This window comes from Oryctolagus cuniculus, chromosome 13, assembly GCF_051225735.1.
Source record: "Oryctolagus cuniculus isolate XC-2025 breed Fujian yellow rabbit chromosome 13, ASM5122573v1, whole genome shotgun sequence".
NCBI classification, from domain to species: Eukaryota; Metazoa; Chordata; class Mammalia; order Lagomorpha; family Leporidae; genus Oryctolagus; species Oryctolagus cuniculus.
The window spans coordinates 13,480,708-13,502,869 of record NC_142879.1 but is presented as its reverse complement, the minus strand read 5'-3'; the positions used below and the strand labels follow the sequence as shown (position 1 = coordinate 13,502,869).

Sequence of the window (22,162 nt, the reverse complement as noted above, 5' to 3'; positions counted from 1 at the left end):
CTCGCCACCCAGCCAGCACTACACCATCATCTTCAGCACCTTCCTGCTGATGCAGCTCTTCATCGAGATCAACTCCCGCAAGATCCAGGGTGAGAGGAACGTGTTCGTCGGCATCTACCACAACCTCATCTTCTGCTCGGTGGTCCTGGGCACGTTCATCAGCCAGGTGATGGCCCATCGGGAGCCGGGCGGGGGCGGGGACCACAGGCTGGGAGCCAGGACGCCCTAAGTACTTCGGAGAGGGAGTAAGGGAGCAGCTGGTGGGGCTGCGGCCGCAGGACAAGCACTTGGGGCTCCCAGTTTACCTCCACGCGCACCTTGCTCTAGAACGGGAGCCCAGTGTGCCCAGTGCTCCAGCGCAAGGCAACGTGTTGCATGCAAATAAAACAAGATTTATCCTTTCGTTACCTTCCTAAGTACACGTCCATTCCACAGAGTGACCAGGGGACAGTCAGACTGTTCCAGCCCACCTCCGTGCCTCCTGGCAACGTAGCGTGCGTGCGAGCAAGGTGTAGGCTTCCTCCTTGCCCTCTGGGGGTACCAGGAACTGGGAGCCCCCTGTCCAGCCACAGCCTCAGCAGGGTCCCTCCCTCACTGCCCCTCCTCCATGCTGTGCACTCTCCTGGTCGCCCACTGGCTTTAGCCCCAGGACGCCCCCATGCCTCTGCTCTGACCTTACAGGAGTCACGAGCACAGCACGTGTGCCTGCCTGCCCGTCCAGCTGCTCTGTGGACTCTCCCTGCCTCCCCTCTCCCCACCTCCCCGCCTCCCCACCTCCCCTTCCAGGCTTCCCTCTCCTCCCTCAGCGAGCCAACCAGAACTCCTGGCGAGGGCAGGGGGAGCCCTGGCGTCTGGGGCCCTGCCTAGAGGGCCGCCTGCTCTCTGTTCTAGGTTCTCCTTGTGGAATTTGGGGGCAAGCCCTTCAGCTGCACAAAGCTCAGCCTGTCGCAGTGGCTGTGGTGTCTCTTCTCTGGGATCGGAGAACTCCTGTGGGGCCAGGTGAGTAGCCACGTGCCTTCCCCACGCGTTTGCACGCCCAGCAGACCCCTCTCCTCTGTGTGAGACGGGACGAGCACCCACGGTGGCTCCCAGCTGCCCTAAGCCTCCCCTCCCCTCTCCTCACCCAAGTCCTCGAATCGCCTCCGTCTTCCGGGGTGAAAGCATCGGGGGCCGCACGTCAAAATCTCCTGGCCTCCCCTCTAACCATGCTTGCGCACAGGCAGATCCCTGAGCTTCCTGAGGCGGGCGTGGGACTTTGCGGTAGAACTCAGCTGTAGAAAAATGAAGGGTCTGGGGCTGCGTTTGGTGCAGTCCACCTGCCATATCAGAGCACCCGGCTTCAAGGCCTGGCTCCACTTCCGGCCAGTGCTCGCCCTGGGAGGCCACGGATGATGGCCCAGGTACCTGGACTCCTGCCACCCAAGAGGGAGACTTGGATGGAGTTCCAGGCTCCTGGCTTGAGCCCTGCCCTGCCCGACTTGTTGCACACATTTGGGGAGTGAAACAGTGCATAGAAGAGATATCTCTCTTTCTCTTTCTTTCAAATAAACGACATTAAACAAAGAAACAAAAAAAAAGAGATTGATTCATTTATTTGAAATAGTTACAGAGAGAGAGGGAGCAAGATCCTCCATCCACTGCTTCACTCCCCCAGATAGCCACAGTGGCCAGGGCTGGGCCAGACTGAAGCCGGGAGCCAGGAGCTTCTTCCATGTCTTCCATATAGGTGGCAGGGGCCCAACACCTGGGCCATCTTCCTCTGCTTTTCCCAGGCCCTTAGCAGGGAAGCTGGGTCAGAAGTGGAACTACCGAGACAGGAAGCTGCGTCCACGTGGGATGCTGGTGCGGCAGGCGATGGCTTTTACCCCCTGTTCCATAACACCGCACCCAGTCCTTGTGGTTTCTAATCGAGGCTCTTAGGAGTAGGAGAGTTCTTCCTCTGTGTTTATTGGAACACAGCAGCAGCCCGGGCCCCAGGCTGCCCTGCTGCCGGCCCTTGTGTCGCTCCCTTCTGCCGGTCCCCCGTGGGGCCACCCCCGGGCCTTGATGCCACGCAGCAGGGTGAGTGTCCGAAGACTGAGCAGGAGGGAGCCCGCGTGCTGGCTCCAGTAGATGCTCGGAGCACAGGCAGGCCGCCCCGGCCTTCCTCCTGGGAAGTCCAGGAAGTCAGGGTCAGGCATTTTCCCATTCCGGATCTTGAACTGGTTCGAATATCCGTCCCACCCTCACGGGACGGCTGTGCAGGGCCTCCCTCTCCAGGGAGAGCCCGGGCCTTTCCTCCCCTGCTTTCTGGAAAGGAAGCAGAAAGCAGCTGAATTCCAGCCGAGGAAGGGGGTCTCCATCTGACCCCAGAGAGTGCCCGGGCACTGCTCGGGGCTCCTGGGACAGGAGCAGGAGTTGTCCTCAAGGAGCCCCCTTCCCGAATGCGCAGGGAGGGTGGGGGGTTGGCTCAGTGGGCAGGACTCAGAGCTTGCAGGACGCCCAGACAGACTCCCCAAATGGCTGCCACGGCCAAGGCCCCCAGAGAAAGGTTTGGTCTGTCTCGCTGGCTGCTCTGTGCCCTGTGCCTGGAGGAGAGCCTGCACACAGTAGGCCCTCATTTAAGCTTCTTTGGTTGATGATCCAGGAGCGCATCAGAGCTGGGTGCACTGCCTCCCAGGCACCTCTAAGTGAACACTTGCCTCCCTGCAGCTCAGGTCCTCCCAACTCGAATGCAGGGGGAAGAGGAGCCCCAGCCTTCGCTGAATGAGGCTACCGGCAGAAATGGGGCTGGGGATTCTCTGAGGAAAGGTGCCCAGGGTTTGGCTCAGGACGCTCAAGGGCGGGGATAAAGCTTGGCCTGCTCTCCAGCCGCTGTTACCTACAAGCAGAGGGCGGTTCCTGCGTGCTCATGTGCCGCCCCCGCTCGCTCAGCAGGGCAGCTCCCACTCCCTCCCCTCCCCCCGACTCCAGGAAGGGGAAAAATCCCAAGGCAGATCCGTTCACAGTCACCACTGGATCACTAGAGGAAAAGAACTGACAGGGTCTGGGTCCCTCTGGCCACCAGAGAGGAGAGGGCCCTCCACGCACAAAAGCAGGTGATGGGGAAGTCACCTAAGGTGCAAACGGGTGGGGCTCCACACTCGGAGACAGCGAGGAATGTGGCAGCTCCGGGCTGATGCAGGGGCCCACACACAGCAGGGTGGGCGCATGGCCGGGCTGGGCGCAGGGTGGGCTCTGCAGGAGTCCCCGTCACTGCCCAGGCTTCCCTGCGTGCTCTGAGCCCAGCTGGATGTGCATCCCCCGCCACTGCCGGCCACTGCCTGGCCCCTGACCTTATCAGGCAACTGCCCAAGAGCAACCCGCAGACACTCACGGCGCCGCCGCTGCCCTAGCCAGGCCAGGCTGGATGCCAGGGAACACCAGGCCGGGTCAGTCCCTCGGCATGGGCGTTCCGGGCGGGCGAGGTATGTGCTCACTCCCCGTTTCTAGCGTTTTGCCAGCCCAGCGAGGAGAGGAGGGAGCAGCAAGCTCTCCCACTGCGTCCCCACGTGACGCCGTCTGCCCACAAGCCCATTTTAAGGTTTTCCTTCCAAAGTTGAGAGATGTCATCCCAGACGGCATGGGAAGGCAATGCCGTGTGAATTCTAGGGAGGACTGCGGGGACCCCCACGTTACAGGGGAAAACAGCTCCACGGAGATCAAAAGTGGTCTGGTCTTGGGGGCTGGTCTTGTTGCACAGTGGGTAAAGCCGCAGCCAGCAGCACCCGCATCCCATGCAGGCGCTGTTGAGTGCCGGTTGCTCCACTTCCAATCTCGCTCCATGTTAATGCTTCTGGGAAAGCAGTGGAAGATGGTCCAAGCATTTGGACCCCTGCACCCGTGTGGGAGACCCGGAAGCAGCTCCTGGCTTTGGCCTGGCGCAGTCCTGGCAGTTGTGACCATCTGGGGAGTGAACCAGTGAATGGAAGACCTCTCTCTCTGTCACTCTTTCAAATAAATAAATATATCTTAAAAAAAAGAAAAGTGGGCTGGTCTTTGGCAAGTCAGCAGCTGTGACTGCCCCATGCCGTCCGTGTGCCGCTTCACTCCTCTCCTGAGTCTGGACCCCTGCGTTCTCTGACAGACACCCAAGAGGCCCTTTCCGATGCTGGCACCTCTAGGGCACAGGAGATTCCCACCCCCACTGAGAGGAGGAGCCAGCTCTTGCCCTTCCTTTCTCTCTCTCGGAATCAGCTACGCCAGTCCTGGACCCGGGAGAGCGGAACAGTCCCCGTGCCGCTTTCATCCACTCCCGAGATGCCCACGACCCAGACCCTGCCCTTCCCGACAGCCCAACCTGCAGCTGGGCTCCCTAGACTAGAGCGTCACGCCCCGTGCCAGCAAGTCATCGACAGTGCGACCCTGTCCCTGCAGTTCTGTCCAAGGAGTCCCTTGCTCATGGATGCTCCCCAGGGTGCTAAGGAGGACATTGGTCCCCAGCCGGGGAGAAGTAAAGGGCATCTCTCTGTGCAGGTAGCAGACGAAGGCACAGCTGACGACGGGAGCGGAGCCCACGCTACGGATCTCCCCCTCCACCGGCACCTACTGACTGTGGTGGGAGGCAGGGGAGACGGCAACAGGGGGGGCCGGGGGCGAGGGCTGCAGGCTGGTGCAGCGCCACGGACAGGCCTGCTTGGAAGACTAAGTGGCTCCGGTCAGCCCTGGCCTCCGGGCTGCAGGCGGGGGCCGCTCAGTCCCGCCCTGCCCTGTGCTCCTGGCGCTGAGGGCCTCTGCCCAGGAGCAGACTGGCAGCACTCAGAGGACACGCTGGCCACCGCCGGGGAGGAGGTGAGAGTGGCAGGGAGACCTCGGGGAGGGAGACCCAGCACCCTGCAACACGGAGCAAGGGTCGGGCCCTCAGCACACTTCTCGCCTTGTTTCTCACCCAGAGCCTCGCTCCTCTCCAGAAGTCCTACCTCTCCCTCCCTGCAGAGGGGTGGGATGTGAGGCCTGTCGTGCTGAGCACCCACTATGCGCCAGGTGCCACAGTAGGCACTTGATGTAAAAACTAGAAATTGTGTGTGTATGTGTGTGTGTGTGTGTTGCTACCTAACATACTGGTTGGTCCAAGTGCAATACCTGCCATCATTATTGCATAGATGAGGGTATTTCAAAAGGTTCATGGCAAAATGGAAGTAAAAGCTAAGTTTATTTTAGTTAAGAATTTTTTTTTTTTTTTGAAATTCACACATAGGTTTTTCATGAACTTTCTGAACACTTGTCCCGTTTCACTGAATCCTCACCAATGACCAACCCTAGAAGAACGTTCTCACTTTAAAAAAAAAAGTTTGGGGCCAGTGTTGTGCTGCAGTGGGGTTAAGCCGCTGCCTGTGACATCAGCACCCATATGAGCGTGGATCTGAGCCCCAGCTGCTCTCCTTCTCATCCAGCTCCCTGCTCATGCACCTGGGGAGGCAGTGGAGGATGGCCCAAGTGCTTGGGCCCTGCACCCGCACGGGAGACCAGCAGGAAGCACCTGGCTCCTGGCTTCGGATTGGTGCAGTGCGCCGGCTGTAGTGGCCATTTGTGGGGTGAACGAACAGAAGGAAGACCTTTCTCTCTGTCTCTCACTAACTCTGCCTGTCAAAAAAAAAAAAAATGTGTTTACTTATTTTCTTCTACTTGAAAGGCAGAGGACAAAGAAAAAGAGAAAAGGTGAGAGAGTTCTTCCATTCAGTGGTTCACTCCCCAAATGCCCACCAGAGCCAGGGCTGGACCAGGCCAAAATCAGGTGCCTGGAATCCCACCCAGAGTTACAGAGAGAGGCCTCCCACATGGGTGGTAGGGACCCAAGCACTTGAGCCCAAGTCTGCTGCCTTCCAGGGTGCGTCAGCAGGGAGCAAGTGGGAAGCAGGGGAACTGGGACTCAAGCTGCCCCTCTGACATGGGACGAGGGTGTCCCGAGCAGAGGTTTAACCCACTGCACCACAACGCCCACCCCACATTCCCGGTATAGCAGGGACAGACAGGTTCAGAGAGAGGATTTGTGCCCTCGCCCAAATCCCAAGCTGGCCTGCCTCCAGTACAAGAAACAGCGTTGCAGGAAGATGGAAACCAAGCCGTGCATTTGCTTCCTACACCTTGATGGGAGGGTCCACATAACCCCACGGGCCCTTCGCACTCAACCCCTAAAAGGCTCTGCAATAGGTCAGGGAACCACCCAGGTGGGAGCAGAGCTAGACCCGGGTGATCAGGGCACACACCCTCCCCTCTCTCGTCCCCCCACCCCCAGCCAGAGGTACTAAGCTCTGCACTGACCCCAGCAGGAGAGCCTGGGAGAGGGGGTGAGCGTTTCCTCCACTCTCACCTCGCAGCCCTGGCCTTGCAACCCTGTGTGCCCCAGGTGCTAGCCCCTACTCCAGCAGGGCTATTTCCTGTGCATCACCTGGGGTGGTTATACTTGCTCCTCTCTCAAGCACTCCCACGCTTCTACAACGGCCACGCCCTGTCCACAGCAGGCTGCCCGGCCTGAGCCTTCCCTGGCCGGCCCCTCTCACGGAAGGCAGGAACCCCACACAGGGGTCGCTCCACTCCCCTCATTACAGACCCCTTGTTTCCTAGAGCCACCCCGGCCAATTCCCGTCACTCGGGCAGAGCAGCCACCCTCACTGCGGCCCCCGGCTCTTGCCCGCCCCCGCCGTGCCTGCCTCGCCCTGACTGCTCCTCCCAGGCCTGCTGGCTGGCAGCAGAGCAGAGCACACGCCCTTCTCCAGGCCACGGGGCCCTGTGCAGGCATGGGAAGAAGGTCAGAGGCTCAGTGCGTTGGCGAAAGTTCAGGAGGTGGGTGGCATCGTTTGTCATCATCGTTCAGCAGCCACACCCTCGCCAGGAAGCCAAGTGGGGGCTGCGGCACCCAAGCCAGGCCCGTGCCCTGACCACAGGATGGCGCGCTGGGGCCTGGCCCGGGAACGGGGTGCTGATGCTCAGCTGGTTCCTACACGCGAGTCTCTGGGTGGGCACTTGCTTTTTTGTTTTGTTTTTAAAGATTCATTTTATTTATTTGAAAGACAGAGTTATAGAGAGAGGCAGAGAGAGAGAGGTCTTCCATCTGCTGGTTCACTCCCCAGATGGCTGCAACGGCTAGAGCTGAGCCAATCCGAAGCCAGGAGCCAGGAGCTTCTTCCAGGTCTCCCATGGGGTGCAGGGGCCCAAGGACTTGGGCCATCCTCCACTGCCCTCCCAGGCCACAGCAGAGAGCTCGATTGGAGGAGGAGCAGCCAGGACTAGAACGGGCGCCCATATGGGATGCAGGCACTGCAGGCCAGGGCGTTAACCCACTGCGCACAGCGCCAGCTCTATGCACTTGTTTCTTACATACAGAAAAGGGCAGGCTGCTTCCTGCTAGCAGGTGGTTCCCAGGCAGGAGGCTCCTTCCCTCTCCCCCTCCCCCCCCAAGTCTGCGACCCTGAGGGCAGCTTCAGTTCAGCAGCAGAGATGTAGTACCAGAATCAAAGCATCCAGCCGGAGAAAATGGGTCACGCTGAACCCCTGGGCCAGGGGGATCCGAATTCATCGCCCCGCCCCACAGCCACCTGGTGCTCCCCGGTAGGTCAAGCCTATGCACACCCTTGACCCAGCGATCCACTCCTGTATGCAATCCTCAGAGAAATGCTTGCACAGGGCCCAAAAAGGAGCAGGGGCAGGGATGCTCACTGTGCATCTTTGGGGTGACAGGAAGTCGGAAGTCCCCGGGGATGCACTTTCCCGGTCTAGACAGGTAAAACACGAAGCTAGATAGCACGCAATATCATGCAACAGTTAGAAACAAGAGTCGATGCACGCGTGATAGTACTGTGATCTCAAGAACACAGTGCCTAGTGGCGGAAAACTGGCTTGTGTTTATATCAATTAAAGACACACGCATCAGGCCGGCACAGTGGCTCACTTGGCTAATCTCCGCCTGCGGTGCTGCCACCCCGGGTTCTAGTCCCGGTTGGGGCATCAGGTACTAGTCCTGGTTGCTCCTCTTCCAGTCCAGCTCTCTGCTGTGGCCTGGGAAGGCAGTGGAGGATGGCCCAAGTGCTTGGGTCCCTGCACCCACATGGGAGACTGGGAGGAAGTACCCGGCTCCTGGCTTTGGATCGGCGCAGCTCCGGCTGTGGCGGCCATTTGCGGAGTGAACCAATGGAAGGAAGACCTTTCTCTCTGTCTCTCTCTCTCACTGTCTATAACTCTACCTGTCCAAATTAAAAAAAAAAAAAAAACACAAACAAACAAACAAAAAAAACCCGAATTTACCTGTCAAAAAAAACACATGCATCTAAAGCAGTGCCATGGGTTTTAAAGGACGCACTGCAATCAGTAGCACACTAGCCTGCTGTCCACAGGCAGAGAAGGGAACAGAAACAGGAGGCAAAGGAAGGGCCTCACACAATGGCACTCGCTGGCTACGAATTCACAATGGGACTCGCTCTGCACCTGTGGATCAAGAAAGCAAAAAGGAAACGTGACACGAGGCTGACAGCTCCACAGTGTCGAGGACACGCTGTGACAGCAGCTGCAGGGCTCATCAGCTGTGACCAGATGCTTGCAGGAGGCAGGGAGAAGGACAAGCCCTCAGAGAGCACACGCAAGCCTGCCAGCCAGCCCCTGCCCATATGACCTGGCAAGATCCAGCCCGCGGGGGCCGGCGCCACGGGTTAAGCCGCAGCCCACAGCGCCGGTTTAAGTCCCGGCTGCTCCACTAGGAATCCAGCTCCCTGCTAATGCTCCTGGGGAAGCAGCGGAGGACGGCCAAGTCCTAGGGCCCCTGCACTCACATGAGAGACCTGGGTGAACTCCTGGCTCCTGGCTTCAGTTTGGCCCAGCTCCAATAGCTCCAGTCATTGCGGCCTTTTGGGGAGTGAAACAGCAGATGGAAGATTCTCTTTCTCCCTCCCTCTCTCTCTCCTCCCCTCCCTCCCTCCCTCTGCAACTACCTTTCAAGTAAATAGACTAATCTTTAAAAAAAAAGATCCAGCCCACGTCAGAGACCCAGGAAGCTCCATTGCATGAGTAGGGAGGAAGCAGGAACTGGTCCCCGGAGGGCAACGTCACCCCCGGGTCTCCGTCCTAGGACAGCGTCGATGTCATCAAGATGACATGGGCAGTCCCTGCGGCCCAGGGCCTCGGGGAAGGCACCCTCTTCCAAATCCTCTGAGTCACCCTGGCGTGGGTCACCACTGAACCGTCCTGTGACTCAGAGGGGACGTGGGGTGCTCACAGCAGGCAAAGCTCAGACAGACAGGGTGAGGCCAGGAGCTGACTTCAGGTGGCAGTGGGCGCTTCATGCGAGGGGTGCTGGCAGGCTCCCCCAGCCCCTGGCCTGATAGGGGGCAGAGCTCAGGAGGAGGGCCAGCGAGGGCATCAGCTCCTCTCTGCTCGGAACTGGGACAGGAAGCCACGGGCCACAGACAGGACACCCAGCCTGGGCAGCGGCGTGCGTCCTCCGTGTGGGCATGCCCTCAGACTACACAGATTGCCTTTCTTGGGGCGGCTGTGGTTTTTCCACATTTCGGTTCCAAGGGAACAAAGGGGCTTTTTAGCAGCTGGATGGCATCCTGGGTTATTTTTAGAAACAAATTTCAGAGGAGTTGTGTCCTGCTCCAGGAGAGCGAGAGGAGGGTCACTCTCCCCTGGCTGTGGGAGGCAGACCTGCTTGCTCCCAGAACTCAGCCCTGGGAGGCCACAGCTCATCCCCCACCAGGGAGGGCCCAGGCAGCTGCTCTGTCCCCAGGGGCTCAGCAGGACAGACATGACTGTTCTGACTCCATGACAGGCTCACCTGTCAAAGGACAGAGACCCCTCCCCACTTTCGCCTGTTCCAGGCTTTGCTCAGCCTGACTTTCCTGGAAATCACAGAAAATGAGCAAGGGTTCCACGCTGAGAAGCTGGTGTTCACTGAGGGTGAGCGCCAGGGCCACTCCCTAATAGCTCATCACCTCTCTGCCCACAGGGCCTCCTCCTGGGTCACACTCCACAGACAGGAGCCTCGGTGCCAGCCCACGGCTTTTTTTTTTTTTTTAAATTCTAGATGTACTCAGTTATTTGAAAGGTAGAGTGACAGAGAAAGGAGCAGAGGGCAGGCAGAGATCTTCCACCTGCTGGTTCACTCCCCAAGTGTCTGCAACAACAGAAGTTGGGCCAGGCTGAAGTCAGGAGCCAGGAATCCCATCTGGGTCTCCTACGTGGGTGGCAGGCACTCAAGCACTTGAGCTGTCGTCTGCTGCCTTCCCAGGGGCAGTAGCAGAGAGCTGGATCAGAAGTAGAGCAGCCAGGACTAGAACTGGTGCTCTGATACGGATTGCCAGTGTCAGAGGTGGTGGCTTAACCCATCGTGCCACAATGCCAGCCCCAGCCCAGGGCTCTAGAAAGGGGGCTGGTCATGCTCCCTTGCACCTGCAGGGGGCATCAGAGTGGGCATCTCCTGCAGGGCTGGTGAAAGCCCCAAGAGGCCTGGGGATGGGCCTGCCTACAGGTTCCTAAACAAGAGGAGCCTACGCTCCCGGTCTCCCGCTTTGCCAGCACTGCAGATCAGAGCTCAGCATTTCTGCGCTCAGCCCCGTGAGGCTCTCCAAGCCCAGGACGGAGCCCAGCCCAGCAGCAAGCACCCCGTCCGGGCTGCGGGCGGAAGGCACAGCAAGCTCTCCACGCTTCTCCCCTCCCCTCTTCCCTCTCCCTCCACCCTCCTGGAGGCTGGTCCCTGCTTCCCCAGGGGGACCCCAGTGCTTCCCGTGGACAGCCCGCCTGCCAGTCGGGGCAAACACATGGGAGAGGCGGTCACGAAACAGACCGCAGCAGAAGCCCGGAGTGCTTCAGGAAGTTAAAGCCGGCTGCCTCGCGAGGATCTCAGGGACACCCAGGCCCCGTTCAGGTTCAGGGAGCTCAGAAGGAGGAGAGGCAGCACACAAGTGAGGGAGAATAGAAACCCGACACCACAGCTCACTCACAGCTCCCCAGATGTTACTGCCCGGCCCCTGCAAGTCTGCCATCCCCACCCCCAGCAGAGGGCCAGCCCCGCCCATTCATCCCCCACCCCCTCACCATTCCAGGGAGTGCCCACCCACTGCCCCCAGGCCAGGGCCAAGGCCAGGGCAGCTGCCCGAGAAGGGTTGCAGACTGCGGCAGCTGCTGTTTTCCAGCCGGTCGACAGGCTGTTATAAACACTCGTTCTAGGTTGCTATGGCAAAGTGAGTGTGCAGCCTGGCTACCGGGGAAGCTATTTATGTGCCTATCATGGCACAGTGGGCTGTTTTTTATTATTTTACTTTTAGAGTTTTCCTTTCCCAATCCCCTAAAAAGCTAAAAAAAAAAAAAAAAAAAAAACTCAGCTACCACAACTTTCTCAGGAACGAAAAGAATGGATAGCCAGAAAACGGAGCTTCCGGCCGAGCCGGGAAGGGGAGAGTGGGTGAGGAGTCTGGGAAGGTGTGGCCCTGGGCCACAGAGGCCTGGTCACTCTGGAGCCAGACCCGCCTCTGTGCGGCTCCCTAAGGGCCAACACTCACCTCATCTGCTCCCCGCAGCCAGCAGCCTCCCTCCCACGCTCCTGCTCATCTGCTCCCCTTCAGGGAGAGGACCACCTCCTGTGGGCAGCAGTGCCACCCGGGCTCCAGGCTCATGGGGGACAACCCCGAGGGCACGCTGGAGGGGCCCATTTCCTCCACACCTGCAGAGGGCACTCATCCAATTCCCCTCCTCAGGGAGCGGGGGCAAAGGGTACAGGTGCACGACTTTCAGATGGTAGTCAGGGTGGTGAGGACCCCTGGCCAGCAACAGGGGCCTGCGTGCAAGGTTCAGAGGCTGAAGGGCCACTGAAAGGAAGGTTGAGTCTCCCTGGACACAGCCTGTCTCCACAGCTCTGTCACTTGGCTCGTGGGAGTGGTTCTGGCAAAGGAGGTAGGGGTGATCAGAGGCGCCACGCCCTCTGCCTTGTCCGCTCTCCTACCTAGCTGAAAATCAAAGCAATAAGAAAACATGAACTGGGCTCCAGGCCATGTCAGCTGAAGAACAAGAGAACAGAAGTCACCAGCCCGGGGCCAGCGCTGTGGTGTAGTGGGTAGAGATGCCCCTGCAGTGCCAGCATCCCATATGAGCGCCGGTTTGAGTCCTGGCTGCTCCTCTTCCGATCCAGCTCTCTGCTATGGCCTGGGAAAGCAGTAGAAGATGGCCCAAGTCCTTGGGCCCTTGCACCTGCCTGAGAGACCTGGAGGAAGCTCCTGGCTCCTGGCTTTGGATCAGTGCAGCTCCAGCCGTTGTGACCATTTGGGGAGTGAAGCAGTGGGTGGAAGACCTCCCTCTCTCTCTCTCTCTCTCTCCGCCTCTCTGTTACTCTGCCTTTCAAATAAATAAATCTTTAAATAAAAAAAAAGTCACCGGCGCATGTGGCTATGATACTCGTACACACACATTCTGTCACGTGTACACATGCATACACACACACAGACCCCAAAGCTGAAAGTGTGTCCTGACTTGACAAATGTGCTCTAGGATGTCAATCACTAAACAGTGTGGAAGAGAGAGTGACCTTGCAGAAGCAGCTGGCTGCAATCCAAAAGACATGTGGGGACTTTGTTGTCCCTCTCTCCCCATCTAATTCCAGCTCCCTTTGCAAAACAAAACAAAACAAAATAACCCTCCCACCACCAACCAGTTACAGATAAAGTCAGGGCAGTGTTGAAGAGCAAATCCCACAGACCCGTCTAGTTCTTCCCATCTCCTGTGATAGCTGAGTATCTCCCCCGTGCCAGCACGGCTGAGAAAGTATATGGACAACAACCCCACAGGGACGCGAGCCTGGAGATGCTGCCGACTCTCTTTTGCCACCTCAGGAAAGGTCAAAGGCCTAACTGACAGTCCCAGCTAGCTGATAAAGACTTGCTGGAAAAAATCAGGTCTTGGGACAGAAATCAGCCTTGGCAGCACCTTGAGGTCAAAAGAGCAGAGCAGGCATCATTTCTAAACCTGGCAAGCTGACTGCCATCAGCGCCCCAGCCCCTGTGGGAGGACCCGGGGGACAGGGCGGGCAGTCGTGGACAGCTGGGAGTGGGCTGAGAGCAAGACACCAGCTACTGGCCCATCAGCGCTCTAGAGAACCGGGGCTTCTCTTCCCAGTATTAACTCAAGCTAAATGGCCACTCGTGACTTGGGAATACGTAAGACGACAAAGACACACAGGTGTGTTTCCAAAGGCCGAGGCAGAGCAAGCTTCCAGGAACCACGAGCTATATATAAAGAGCACCTATTTAGATAGGCTTGGATTCTTGGTGGCGGCCGCAGGCCCATTGTGGAGACAGAAAAAGGGCAGGTGAGGGCTGACTCAGCCCAGCTGGCCACTGTTGACAGAGCCTTTCAGGGGAGGGCGCTATGGATTTGTCTTCCAAGTGAGCAGAAAGGTGGGATCTCCTCTCTGTCCTAGCCCCAGCCCCAGCACCTGCCCAACGTGTGGAATCTGTGACGGCGCCGCCCTTCTCTGCTCCTGTCTCCAAGGGGAGGAAGAGTATGGAAGTCCCAGGCAGGGCTCCAGCTGCCGCATGCCCCGGTTAGGCGTGGCACCATTCCTCCGGCACTCACTCCATCCCCAGCCCCTGCCATTCTGTGGGCCCTGACATTGGTGGACTGAAAGGGCTGGGGGTGCAGTGGGGCTGGCCGAGGAGCAGAGAGGAAGAGGCAAGGGAATCTCCGTCCATTCTAACCACCACCCCTCCTAGTATCTCACCATTACTGCGACGCCTTGGAGGAGAAACCTGGGAGAGCCGCGGCGTGGCGGCCGTGGTGGCGAGGAGGGCTGCAGAAGTGGCAGGAAAAGACTTTTTCCATATTATTTTATTTCTGAAGCACGGAACTGCTTCTTCTCGTTTCTCTCCACACCACATTCCCAAGCTCCCAGCTTTAATCTTTGGGGTCCATCTACATCCCTACCCCACACTCTAACCTGTCTCTCTCTCACATGCTCTTTTACCGCCCTCCGGGGACGGCGTAATTGGATGGGATTTAGTTCTCCTTACCTGCGATTCTATTTCTACAAGCAATCAGCTCTGCCCCAGGCCCACTGGCTCTAATAGCAGAAGGAGCAAGGATATGCGAGCCGGGCCGTGTGGGGCCACCCTGGCTGGTAGCAGCACAGAGCCCTTCTGTGTCCCTGGGGTCCTGGATGATAATCCCGAGGCACACAGAGTCCATTTACCTTCTCCCAAGGCCATCTGGAGCTCACCTGGCTACCCATGGATTTATGCAGCATCTAACTCGGCTTGAAGCAGAGGCAAATTTCTCACGGTGCGGACCCAGAGGTGAGGAGCCGTAACAGAGAAGGGGAGGCGTAGGAGAAGATTCCTGAGGATGGAAAACAAAAGGCAGGATCTGGGACGCTCAGCCAAGCTCCCAGTACAGCATGAATAGGGGAGTGGCCTGAAGGAGGAGGAAGGGGCTGGGAGACCAAGCAGGTGGCGCAGATACCCCAGGCTACCATCTGACCCTGGTTCCCAAGGAGGCTGACTGAGCAAGAGTGGGACACAAAAAGCCAGACCTATCCAACCACACGCTGCAAGATGGCGCTGACGTCCCACCTCGGCCCCGTGCTGAGCCTACGGAACTTGGGTAGGGCACACGTATACCAGGCTAAAATCCAACTCCCTGGGTGCAGCCTCCTAACTCCTCCCACCACAATACCCAAGGACTCAGAGGGAGCCGAGGAGGGGCGGCAAGGGGCATCCTCACCCAGCTGAGCCAAGCCACCGCGGCCCTCGCATGCTATTTCTCTTACATTTGCTTCCTTTTTTTTTTTTCCAGAAAACTTCATTTATTGACCTTCAAATCTAACAAAATAAAGAGTTGTGCACAAGTGTTTTAAGAGAACCTTGACCTTGTTCTCACTGCTATGCTCACTGAAATCAGCTTGCTTCTGTTTCTGTAGACTTTGTCTCTGTTTCCTGAGAAGCCAAAAGGACTTCATTTGCTCGCTTCCTTCGCAGTCTCTCAGCATTTGTGATCGTCATAGGATGCAGAGGGAAAAAGCCAGCAAGACCCAGAAGCTTTTCCATAGGCTTAGAGAGGTGGGCCCTGCAGCCAATCCAATGCCGGATCCGGTCTAGGTTGAGGGCAACGAGCTTTTCTCCATGATTGTTGGGCAGTGGATCACAGGAACCCAGCTGCTCCACGAAACGGCCATCCCTGGGGCACTTGTTGTGAGCAGCCACAATGCAGTAGAAGGGGCGGTTGGCGCAGCCACCCAGGGCCAGGTGGATGGTTAAGTGGCCCCCACGGTAGGCCTTGCAGAGGAGGGCAGTCAGGTGGACCATGGTCCGGCCGGCGCGTCACGCCTCAGGTCATCCCGCCGCCCGCACCAACCGGCTCCCGAGCCGCTGGCAGGACAGAGGACGGCCGCCGACCACAGGCACCGCCCGGGCCGGGACCCAGCACCCTTCGCTCAAGCCCGAAAGCCCCGCTTCCCTCTTACATTTGCTTCTGCAGAAGTTGGCCAGCTGATCATCCTGCCGATGGGGCCTTCCACCCCGTGCTCCCCAGGGGGAGCGGGAACTGTGCAGACTGTCCGATTCCTTCCCGCGCTGCGTACCCTGTTCTTCATTCTGTGGAGCCCAGCCCAGCCCAGCCCACCCCTTCTTAGGGCCAACCCTCGTGCTTGGTCTCTTGGAAACCATGGCTATCCATGGATTTATGCAGCATCTAACTCGGCTTGAAGCAGAGGCAAATTTCTCACAGTGCGGACCCAGAGGTGAGGAGCCGTAACAGAGAAGGGGAGGCGTAGGAGAAGATTCCTGAGGATGGAAAACAAAAGGCAGGATCTGGGACGCTCAGCCAAGCTCCCAGCATAGTATGAACAGTTGTTCCACCCCCCCCCACCAGCTGTTCCAAATTAGCAAGATGCCTCTCACCAGAGGACAATCCTGTTCAAGTGGGAGCGGGTGGGGGAGTGGAGGGTGGTCAGAGCCAAGGGGAAGCTGAGGACAGGCCGGCCTGCTCCCTCTCCTCCCTCCTCCAGGGCCAGCCCGAGACACAGAGGCCTCTCCTTCATGGGGGAGGCAGCCCCGGGCAGGGAAGCCATGGGAACTTCACCATCTAAGGCTGTGGGATTCTTCCCCTGGGCTCCTGCAGTTACTCACTGTAGCTCCCTGGACTCCCAACTCGGGGCTTTAAAAAGTAGCGCCAGAGCAAGGAGGACAAACATGTCAAGGCGAAGAGAAGAAAAAAAGCTGGCGCACGCCAAAAGATACCCACCTCCGCCAGCAGCCGTCGAAGTGACAGTGAGATGGGGGAGAGGCAGGGAGCAGAAGGAAGCCGGGTATAGACCCCAGCCCGGACTCCCAGCAGACACCGCTGCCACCCGGCTCGGGAGAGGATCCCCTAGGGGCTGGGTCTCTGAACCTTCTCCTTGTAGCAGCTCTGAGCAGGCGGAGGCTGCTGTCCTGCTTCTGGGGACACGTGCTGGAGAGCGTGCAGGTGTGAGTGCACAGCTCTGGCATAGGAGCTTCCAAGACGGTAGCCATGGTTTCCAAGAGACCAAGCACGAGGCTTGGCCCTAAGAAGGGGTGGGCTGGGCTGGGCTGGACTCCACAGAAGGAGGAACAGGGTACACAGCGCGGGAAGGAATCGGACAGTCTGAATAGTTCCCGCTCCCCCTGGGGAGCACGGGGTGGAAGGCCCCATCGGCAGGATGATCAGGTCCTATTTAATCCAAAGCCCACCCAACCAAACCTAGAGGCCCAAGCCAAGCTGCTTTGGGAAAAGCCACAGGCCTCCAAAGGCTCTGAGGTTTGCCTGCAAGAAGGCGGGTGAGTCAGGAACCCCAGAAGTGATGTGTGGAGGTGCCGTTCTCCCCAGGACGGAGGCTGTCCCGCTGCCCATTCCCTCCCTGGTCAGGTCCCTTTCAGCTCTTGTTCCAAATGGGCAAGTGGAACAGTGGGAAGTGCCAACGTGCTACCAGGTCCTCCCCGCAGGCGCTGTCGCCAAGGAATTCCGTTTCGGACTCAAGGACAGCTCTCGGCAGAGCACGAGAGCCCCCCTGGAGGCTCCCTGCTGAGCTGGTGCCAGTGTGGCTCCTCCTGGAGATGGCAGGGAGACCGAGCCACTCAGGACTCTGCTATGCCCAGAAGCAGCAACTTGGGCACCACTGCAGGTTACGTTCCATTTATGGCCTGCCACCTTCTCAGGGCAGAGCGGGGTCAGCCTTGGACGGCCACAGGCTAGGAGGCAGTCAAACCTAACGCATCAGAGCTTTGTCACTAATGAACACACTAGCTATTAAGTTCCTGGCCTTTTTAGGAAGCAGGTCCCCTGCTTTTCCTACTGATTATATCAAACAACTCATCAAAGCCCAAGAATCAGCCTTGTAGGGGGCTTTGAGCAAAGTCTAATACAACTGCCCTGAACTTATACTTAAGTACGTGTCAGTCACACACTGTGCTGGGCACCGCACAGAGACGCTGTGCAGTCCAGACAGGCAGGACAGAGCAGAAGCAAAGCACGCAGGAAATCTGAATACGGCGTGAGCAGAGGGCCAGAGACCTCCCTGACTCGCTCACCTGCGTGTGTTCAATGGCTCTGGAAAGAACCCTGCAGCCCAGCTGCCCAGCGACCTCAGCTGCTGCAGGAGGCCACTCACTCGCACCCTGCAGTGGGCTCAGCCCTGTACCCTGAGCCAACGGGAGCTTCCTTAGGTTTTTCCAGAGTTGCTATACCGTTGTGTGTGTGTGTGTGTGTGTGCGCGCGCACGCGGCGGGGAATGCGGCCTATAAGGAGGTGGCTGGGAGACAAAATCCTCTCTACATTTTGCTGGATGAGCGTGGCAGCCCTGGGCTATGTTCATCCTTCCATAACCCAGGAAAAGGTGCCTATGGGCTCGCAGTCGCACTTGGCTGTCAGCTTGGCACAGCTGCCTCAGTCACTAAGGCCTAAGAAATAGCTAAGGAAGAAAACCGGAAGCCCACCCAGTGTGGCCAGGGGTGCCGGGGAAGCAGGGCTGAGTATGCCAAATCCGCGTCGCCATGAGCCCCCAGCCCGGGCCCACCTGAGCTCTGCCCACGGGGCCAGGGCTGCCCATTGCTGGCCAAGCTCCTGCACCTCACAAGGTCTCCCCAAGTCCTTCCCAATCCATCTTCCTGAGCATGCAGATTGGGGGCCAGGGTCATGGCGCAGCAGGTAAAGCCACCACCTACAATGCCCACATCCCAAACGGGTGCTGGATCTCGTCCCGGCTGCTCCACTTCTGCTCCAGCTCCCCAGCCCGGGAAAAGCAGTGGAAGATGGCCCAAGTGCCTGAGCCCAGGCCAACGAAGTGTGAAATCCAGGTGAAGCTCCAGGTTTTGGCCTGGCTCAGTGCTGGCTGTTGCAGCCACCTAAGGAGTGAGCCAGCAGATGGAAGATCTCTCTCTCTCTCTCTGAGCTTTAGCCGGGCATTTGCCATTCACAGACTTCCAAGGATCTGGGGAATCCGTCTGCCTGAGGCCCCCGGTTAAGCCGCCGTCAGCAAGACCAAGCAGAAGGCAGAGTTCATGAAAGGAGGCGGAGGCTGTGTTAAGAACTCACAGTTTCCGGGGCTCTGCTGTTTGATCTTCGTGACACCCCTGTGAGAGCTCTGACGCTATCATTCCTTCGAGAGATTTTATAACACATAAAGGTGGAATGACTCACTCGGCGAAGGCCCTGCCACCACAGGAGGAGTCAGGCGAAGCTGAGACAGGCTCCCTGCACCGAGGTCCCACAAGCAGGCAGAGTTAAGCGGCACTGAGAGAACAAAGGAGCAGCCTGTGTGAAGCAGATCCCTGCAGGCCCACCCAGGCCACTGCTACGGGGGAATTCCTGTCCCGATGAGCTCAGAGGATTCCTACGGCTTCTCCTACTTCCTCCCAGCGGCGACGATGAGACAGGCTGAGTGTGTGTGTCATCGTCTTCCGCCGGGACGCCTTGGAGGTACAGATTGTGGTGTAGACAGAGGTGGCTGCGGTGCAGCTCCTGGTGGACTGAGGGGCAGAGAAGGAGAGGAACAAAGGAGACCAAACAGAAGGGGAGGGCGAGAGCCGGCGCCGTGGCTCAATAGGCTAATCCTCCACCTTGCGGCGCCGGCACACCGGGTTCGAGTCCCGGTTGGGGCGCCGGATTCTGTCCCGGTTGCCCCTCTTCCAGGCCAGCTCTCTGCTATGGCCAGGGAGTGCAGTGGAGGATGGCCCAGGTGCTTGGGCCCTGCACCCCATGGGAGACCAGGAAAAGCACCTGGCTCCTGGCTCCTGCCAGGATCAGCGCGGTGCGCCGGCTGCAGCGGCGGCCATTGGAGGGTGAACCAACGGCAAAAAGGAAGACCTTTCTCTCTCTGTCTCTCTCTCTCACTGTCCACTCTGCCTGTGGACACCCCAGTCTAATTAAAGAAGGTGGACACACCCGCGTGAAGAAGGCCTTAGGTTATAGCCCAGTGCCTACAGAAGCACTGAAGTGCATCCAAGCCAGGGCAACAATACAGAAACCAAAACAAACAAAGCCCCCAAAGTATAAACACAGGGAAGGCGGCTGCTCTCTGTCTCCAGAGCCTACAGCGCGGAGAGCAGGGGATCCAGGGGGAAGGCAGGCGGAGGCAAGGCTGAGGTCCCAGTGGCCACCTTTGCCCAGCACAGGAGACCTCTGTGAGGGAGGAGCCCCGGGAGCAGAGGCAGCCTCAGGCGGCTTCACAAACAGCACAGGCGCCTACATCCCCCCACCCCACATGCCCTGCAAGCCACGCCGCCCCCACCAGTGATCTTTTCAGCACCTGCCTCAGGCAAGGAGGCGCTTCTCTCCCTATTACTGCACATTATGATAATGCCCAAACACATCTGATCAAGTCTATTCCTTTATTTATTCTGAAAGGGAGGGAGAGGGAGAGAGGAAGGGAGAGAGAGAGAGAGAGAGAGAAACTTCCATCTGCTGGTTCATTCCCCAAATGCCCTCAGTTCCCCCAATGCTGGGCCAGGCCGAAGCCTGGTCCATACCTCCCACCTAGGCAGCAGGGGCTCAGTGAGCCGTCCCCTGCTACCTCCCAGGGGGTGCATCAGCAGGAAGTGGAGCTGGACACAGCCACTCTGATATGGGACACAGGTGTTCCAAGTGGTGTCTAATTGCTGGGCCAAACGCCCACCCTGGAAGTTTGATTCAAGAGAGGAGAGCTGGGCAAGCATCGTGGTTAGCGGGGTGAGCCGCTGACTGGGATATCCACATCCCACCTCAGGATGCCTGGGACAAGTCCCACCTCCGCTTCCAACCCAGCTCCTTGCTGTCATGCACCCTGGCAGGCAGCAGGTGATAGCCCAAGTAGTGGGGTCCCTGCTACCCACAGGGGAGACCCAGATGGGAGTTCCTGGCTCCTGACTTGGGCCTGGCCCAGCCTAGGCAGTTGGGCGTATTTGGGGAGTGAACTAGCAGATGTTAGGTCTATTTCTCTCTCTCTCTCTGCTTTCAAATAAAGTGAATGAGTGAGTGAATAGGAGAAAAGAGAGCTCCACGGGCAGATGAACAGACAAAGGAAATTCTGGCATCTGCTACGACACGGATGGCCTTTGAAAACATGAAATGTGCTGGACACAAAAGGACAAACACCATTAATCCCATGTATATGAATGACCTGGGATAGGGTAACTCAGAGGGTACAGGGCTGGCAGGAGGGGGAAACGGGGGCTGCCGTTTAATGGGCACAGAGTCTCTGTTTGGGAAGACGATGCACAACAGTGAATGTACTTAACATGCCTGATGGGGTCAAGTTCATTCTTGGGGTCAAGTTCATTCCTGGTAGACTTCATCACAATAAGAGGAGGAGGAAGGAGAGCAACTGGATGTGCAGTACTGCGACAGGCAGGGACGACGGGGTGGGGGAGGAAAGGGGCTCAGCCCGTCGTGGTCACGGAGCAGTGGCCAGCAGCATGGAGGTGAGGTCAGGGCTGCAAGTCCACAGCAAACAGCTCAACAGGTGACCCGGCCAGGCGCAGCGGGCGGGGGAAGGGAGGCAGGCTGGGCTTTCTGAACACAGTGTAGTGAGCCCGGGTGGCAGGGAGTGGGCAGAGGGCAGACAGGGAGCGGGTGCAGGAGGTCAGCTTTCATCTGCCCACTCTCCCACGGTTGCCGCGTCGTCCGCACAGAGCGCACAGGCGCCTGGCCGGAGCAGGGACAGCTGAGGCCTTCCGAGCGCCAGATCCAGGATGCATTCTGCAGGTTTTTCGAGCCCCTCACCTGTGATTCCACTTGACCTTCCCAACAACCTTGAGGAAATGAGTCAGACCACTCCCATTTAACAGAAGGCAAAGCTGGTTGTGTGTCTCCTCTACAGCCGCACAGTGGGAAGCAGAGCCAGAATCCAAACCCTAACTGGGCACAGGCCACCCTTTCCCCATAGCACTGCCTTTGAGGTGCCCTTGCCCAGGGACCAGTCACCATATATGGCACACCTGTGTGGCACTGGGGAAGACAGCGCCTCTGCTCCTCAACCCTGGCACTGATAAAGGGGGGACAATAACAGCCCCGATTCTGCGAGATCCTGAGATACTTACTAACCCACATGCCCCAGCCAGCAAGCTCCCATTAGAATACCTGTTATTCCTGGATGCTCCCAATCAGCCCATTTCACAGGTTCAGTCCAGGTGAGGGATGGGCTCGCGGGTCAGAAGGTTCGCGGCAGAGGGCAGAGGCTGCAGTTGCATTACAGATACCCGGATACGGTCCAAGCTCTGTGTCTGGGCCCGTGTCCTGACAGTACCACCTACCCCTGTGGTCACCCAGCATTTAAGGGGCACTATTCTGTGTCGTCATCCACCTTATTTTTACAGATGCGAAAGCTGAGTGGGCAAAATACACAGGGGGACTTCAAAAGGTCATGGGAAAATGGAATGATAGTTTTTTTTAAATTTGTTTATTATGAAGAGTTACAGAGAGAGATCTCTTCATCTGCTGGTTCACTCCCCAAATGGCTACAACAGGCCAAAGCCAGGAGCCTCTTCTGGGTCTCCCACGTGAGTGCAGGGGCCCAAGCACTTGGGTCATCTGCTGCTTCCCAGGCCATTAGCAGGGAGAGGGATCAGAAGTGATGTGGCTGGGGTTCGAACCAGCACCCACATGCGATGTCAGCATTGCAGGCAGCAGCTTAACCCGCTGTGCCATAGTGTTGCCCCCTGAAAGATAGGTTTATTTTGGT

The 22,162-nt window shown here is 58.2% G+C and overlaps 1 protein-coding gene and 1 pseudogene across 2 annotated transcripts; both read right to left on the bottom strand.

The window, feature by feature from the left end:
* Window positions 1-14,771: 14,771 nt before the first annotated feature.
* LOC100345189 (small ribosomal subunit protein bS16m pseudogene) lies at window positions 14,772-15,296 on the bottom strand (annotated as a pseudogene). The gene has a single exon (XR_016219492.1). The product of XR_016219492.1 is annotated as a small ribosomal subunit protein bS16m pseudogene (transcript).
* Window positions 14,772-16,355, bottom strand: LOC149122480 (uncharacterized). Its single transcript, XM_089312031.1, has 2 exons — window positions 16,234-16,355; window positions 14,772-15,773 (listed from the first exon to the last, which is right to left on the bottom strand). Exon 2 carries the CDS (start codon window positions 15,654-15,656, stop codon window positions 15,324-15,326), a length of 333 nt encoding a protein of 110 aa, XP_089168157.1. The 5' UTR covers window positions 15,657-15,773; window positions 16,234-16,355; the 3' UTR covers window positions 14,772-15,323.
* Between the last annotated feature and the right edge of the window lie 5,807 nt (window positions 16,356-22,162).

What these genes read in the sequence shown, in the direction of transcription:
- LOC149122480 (XM_089312031.1), bottom strand. Translation starts at nt 15,656, where the DNA reads ATGGTTTCCAAGAGACCAAGCACGAGGGTTGGCCCTAAGAAGGGGTGG.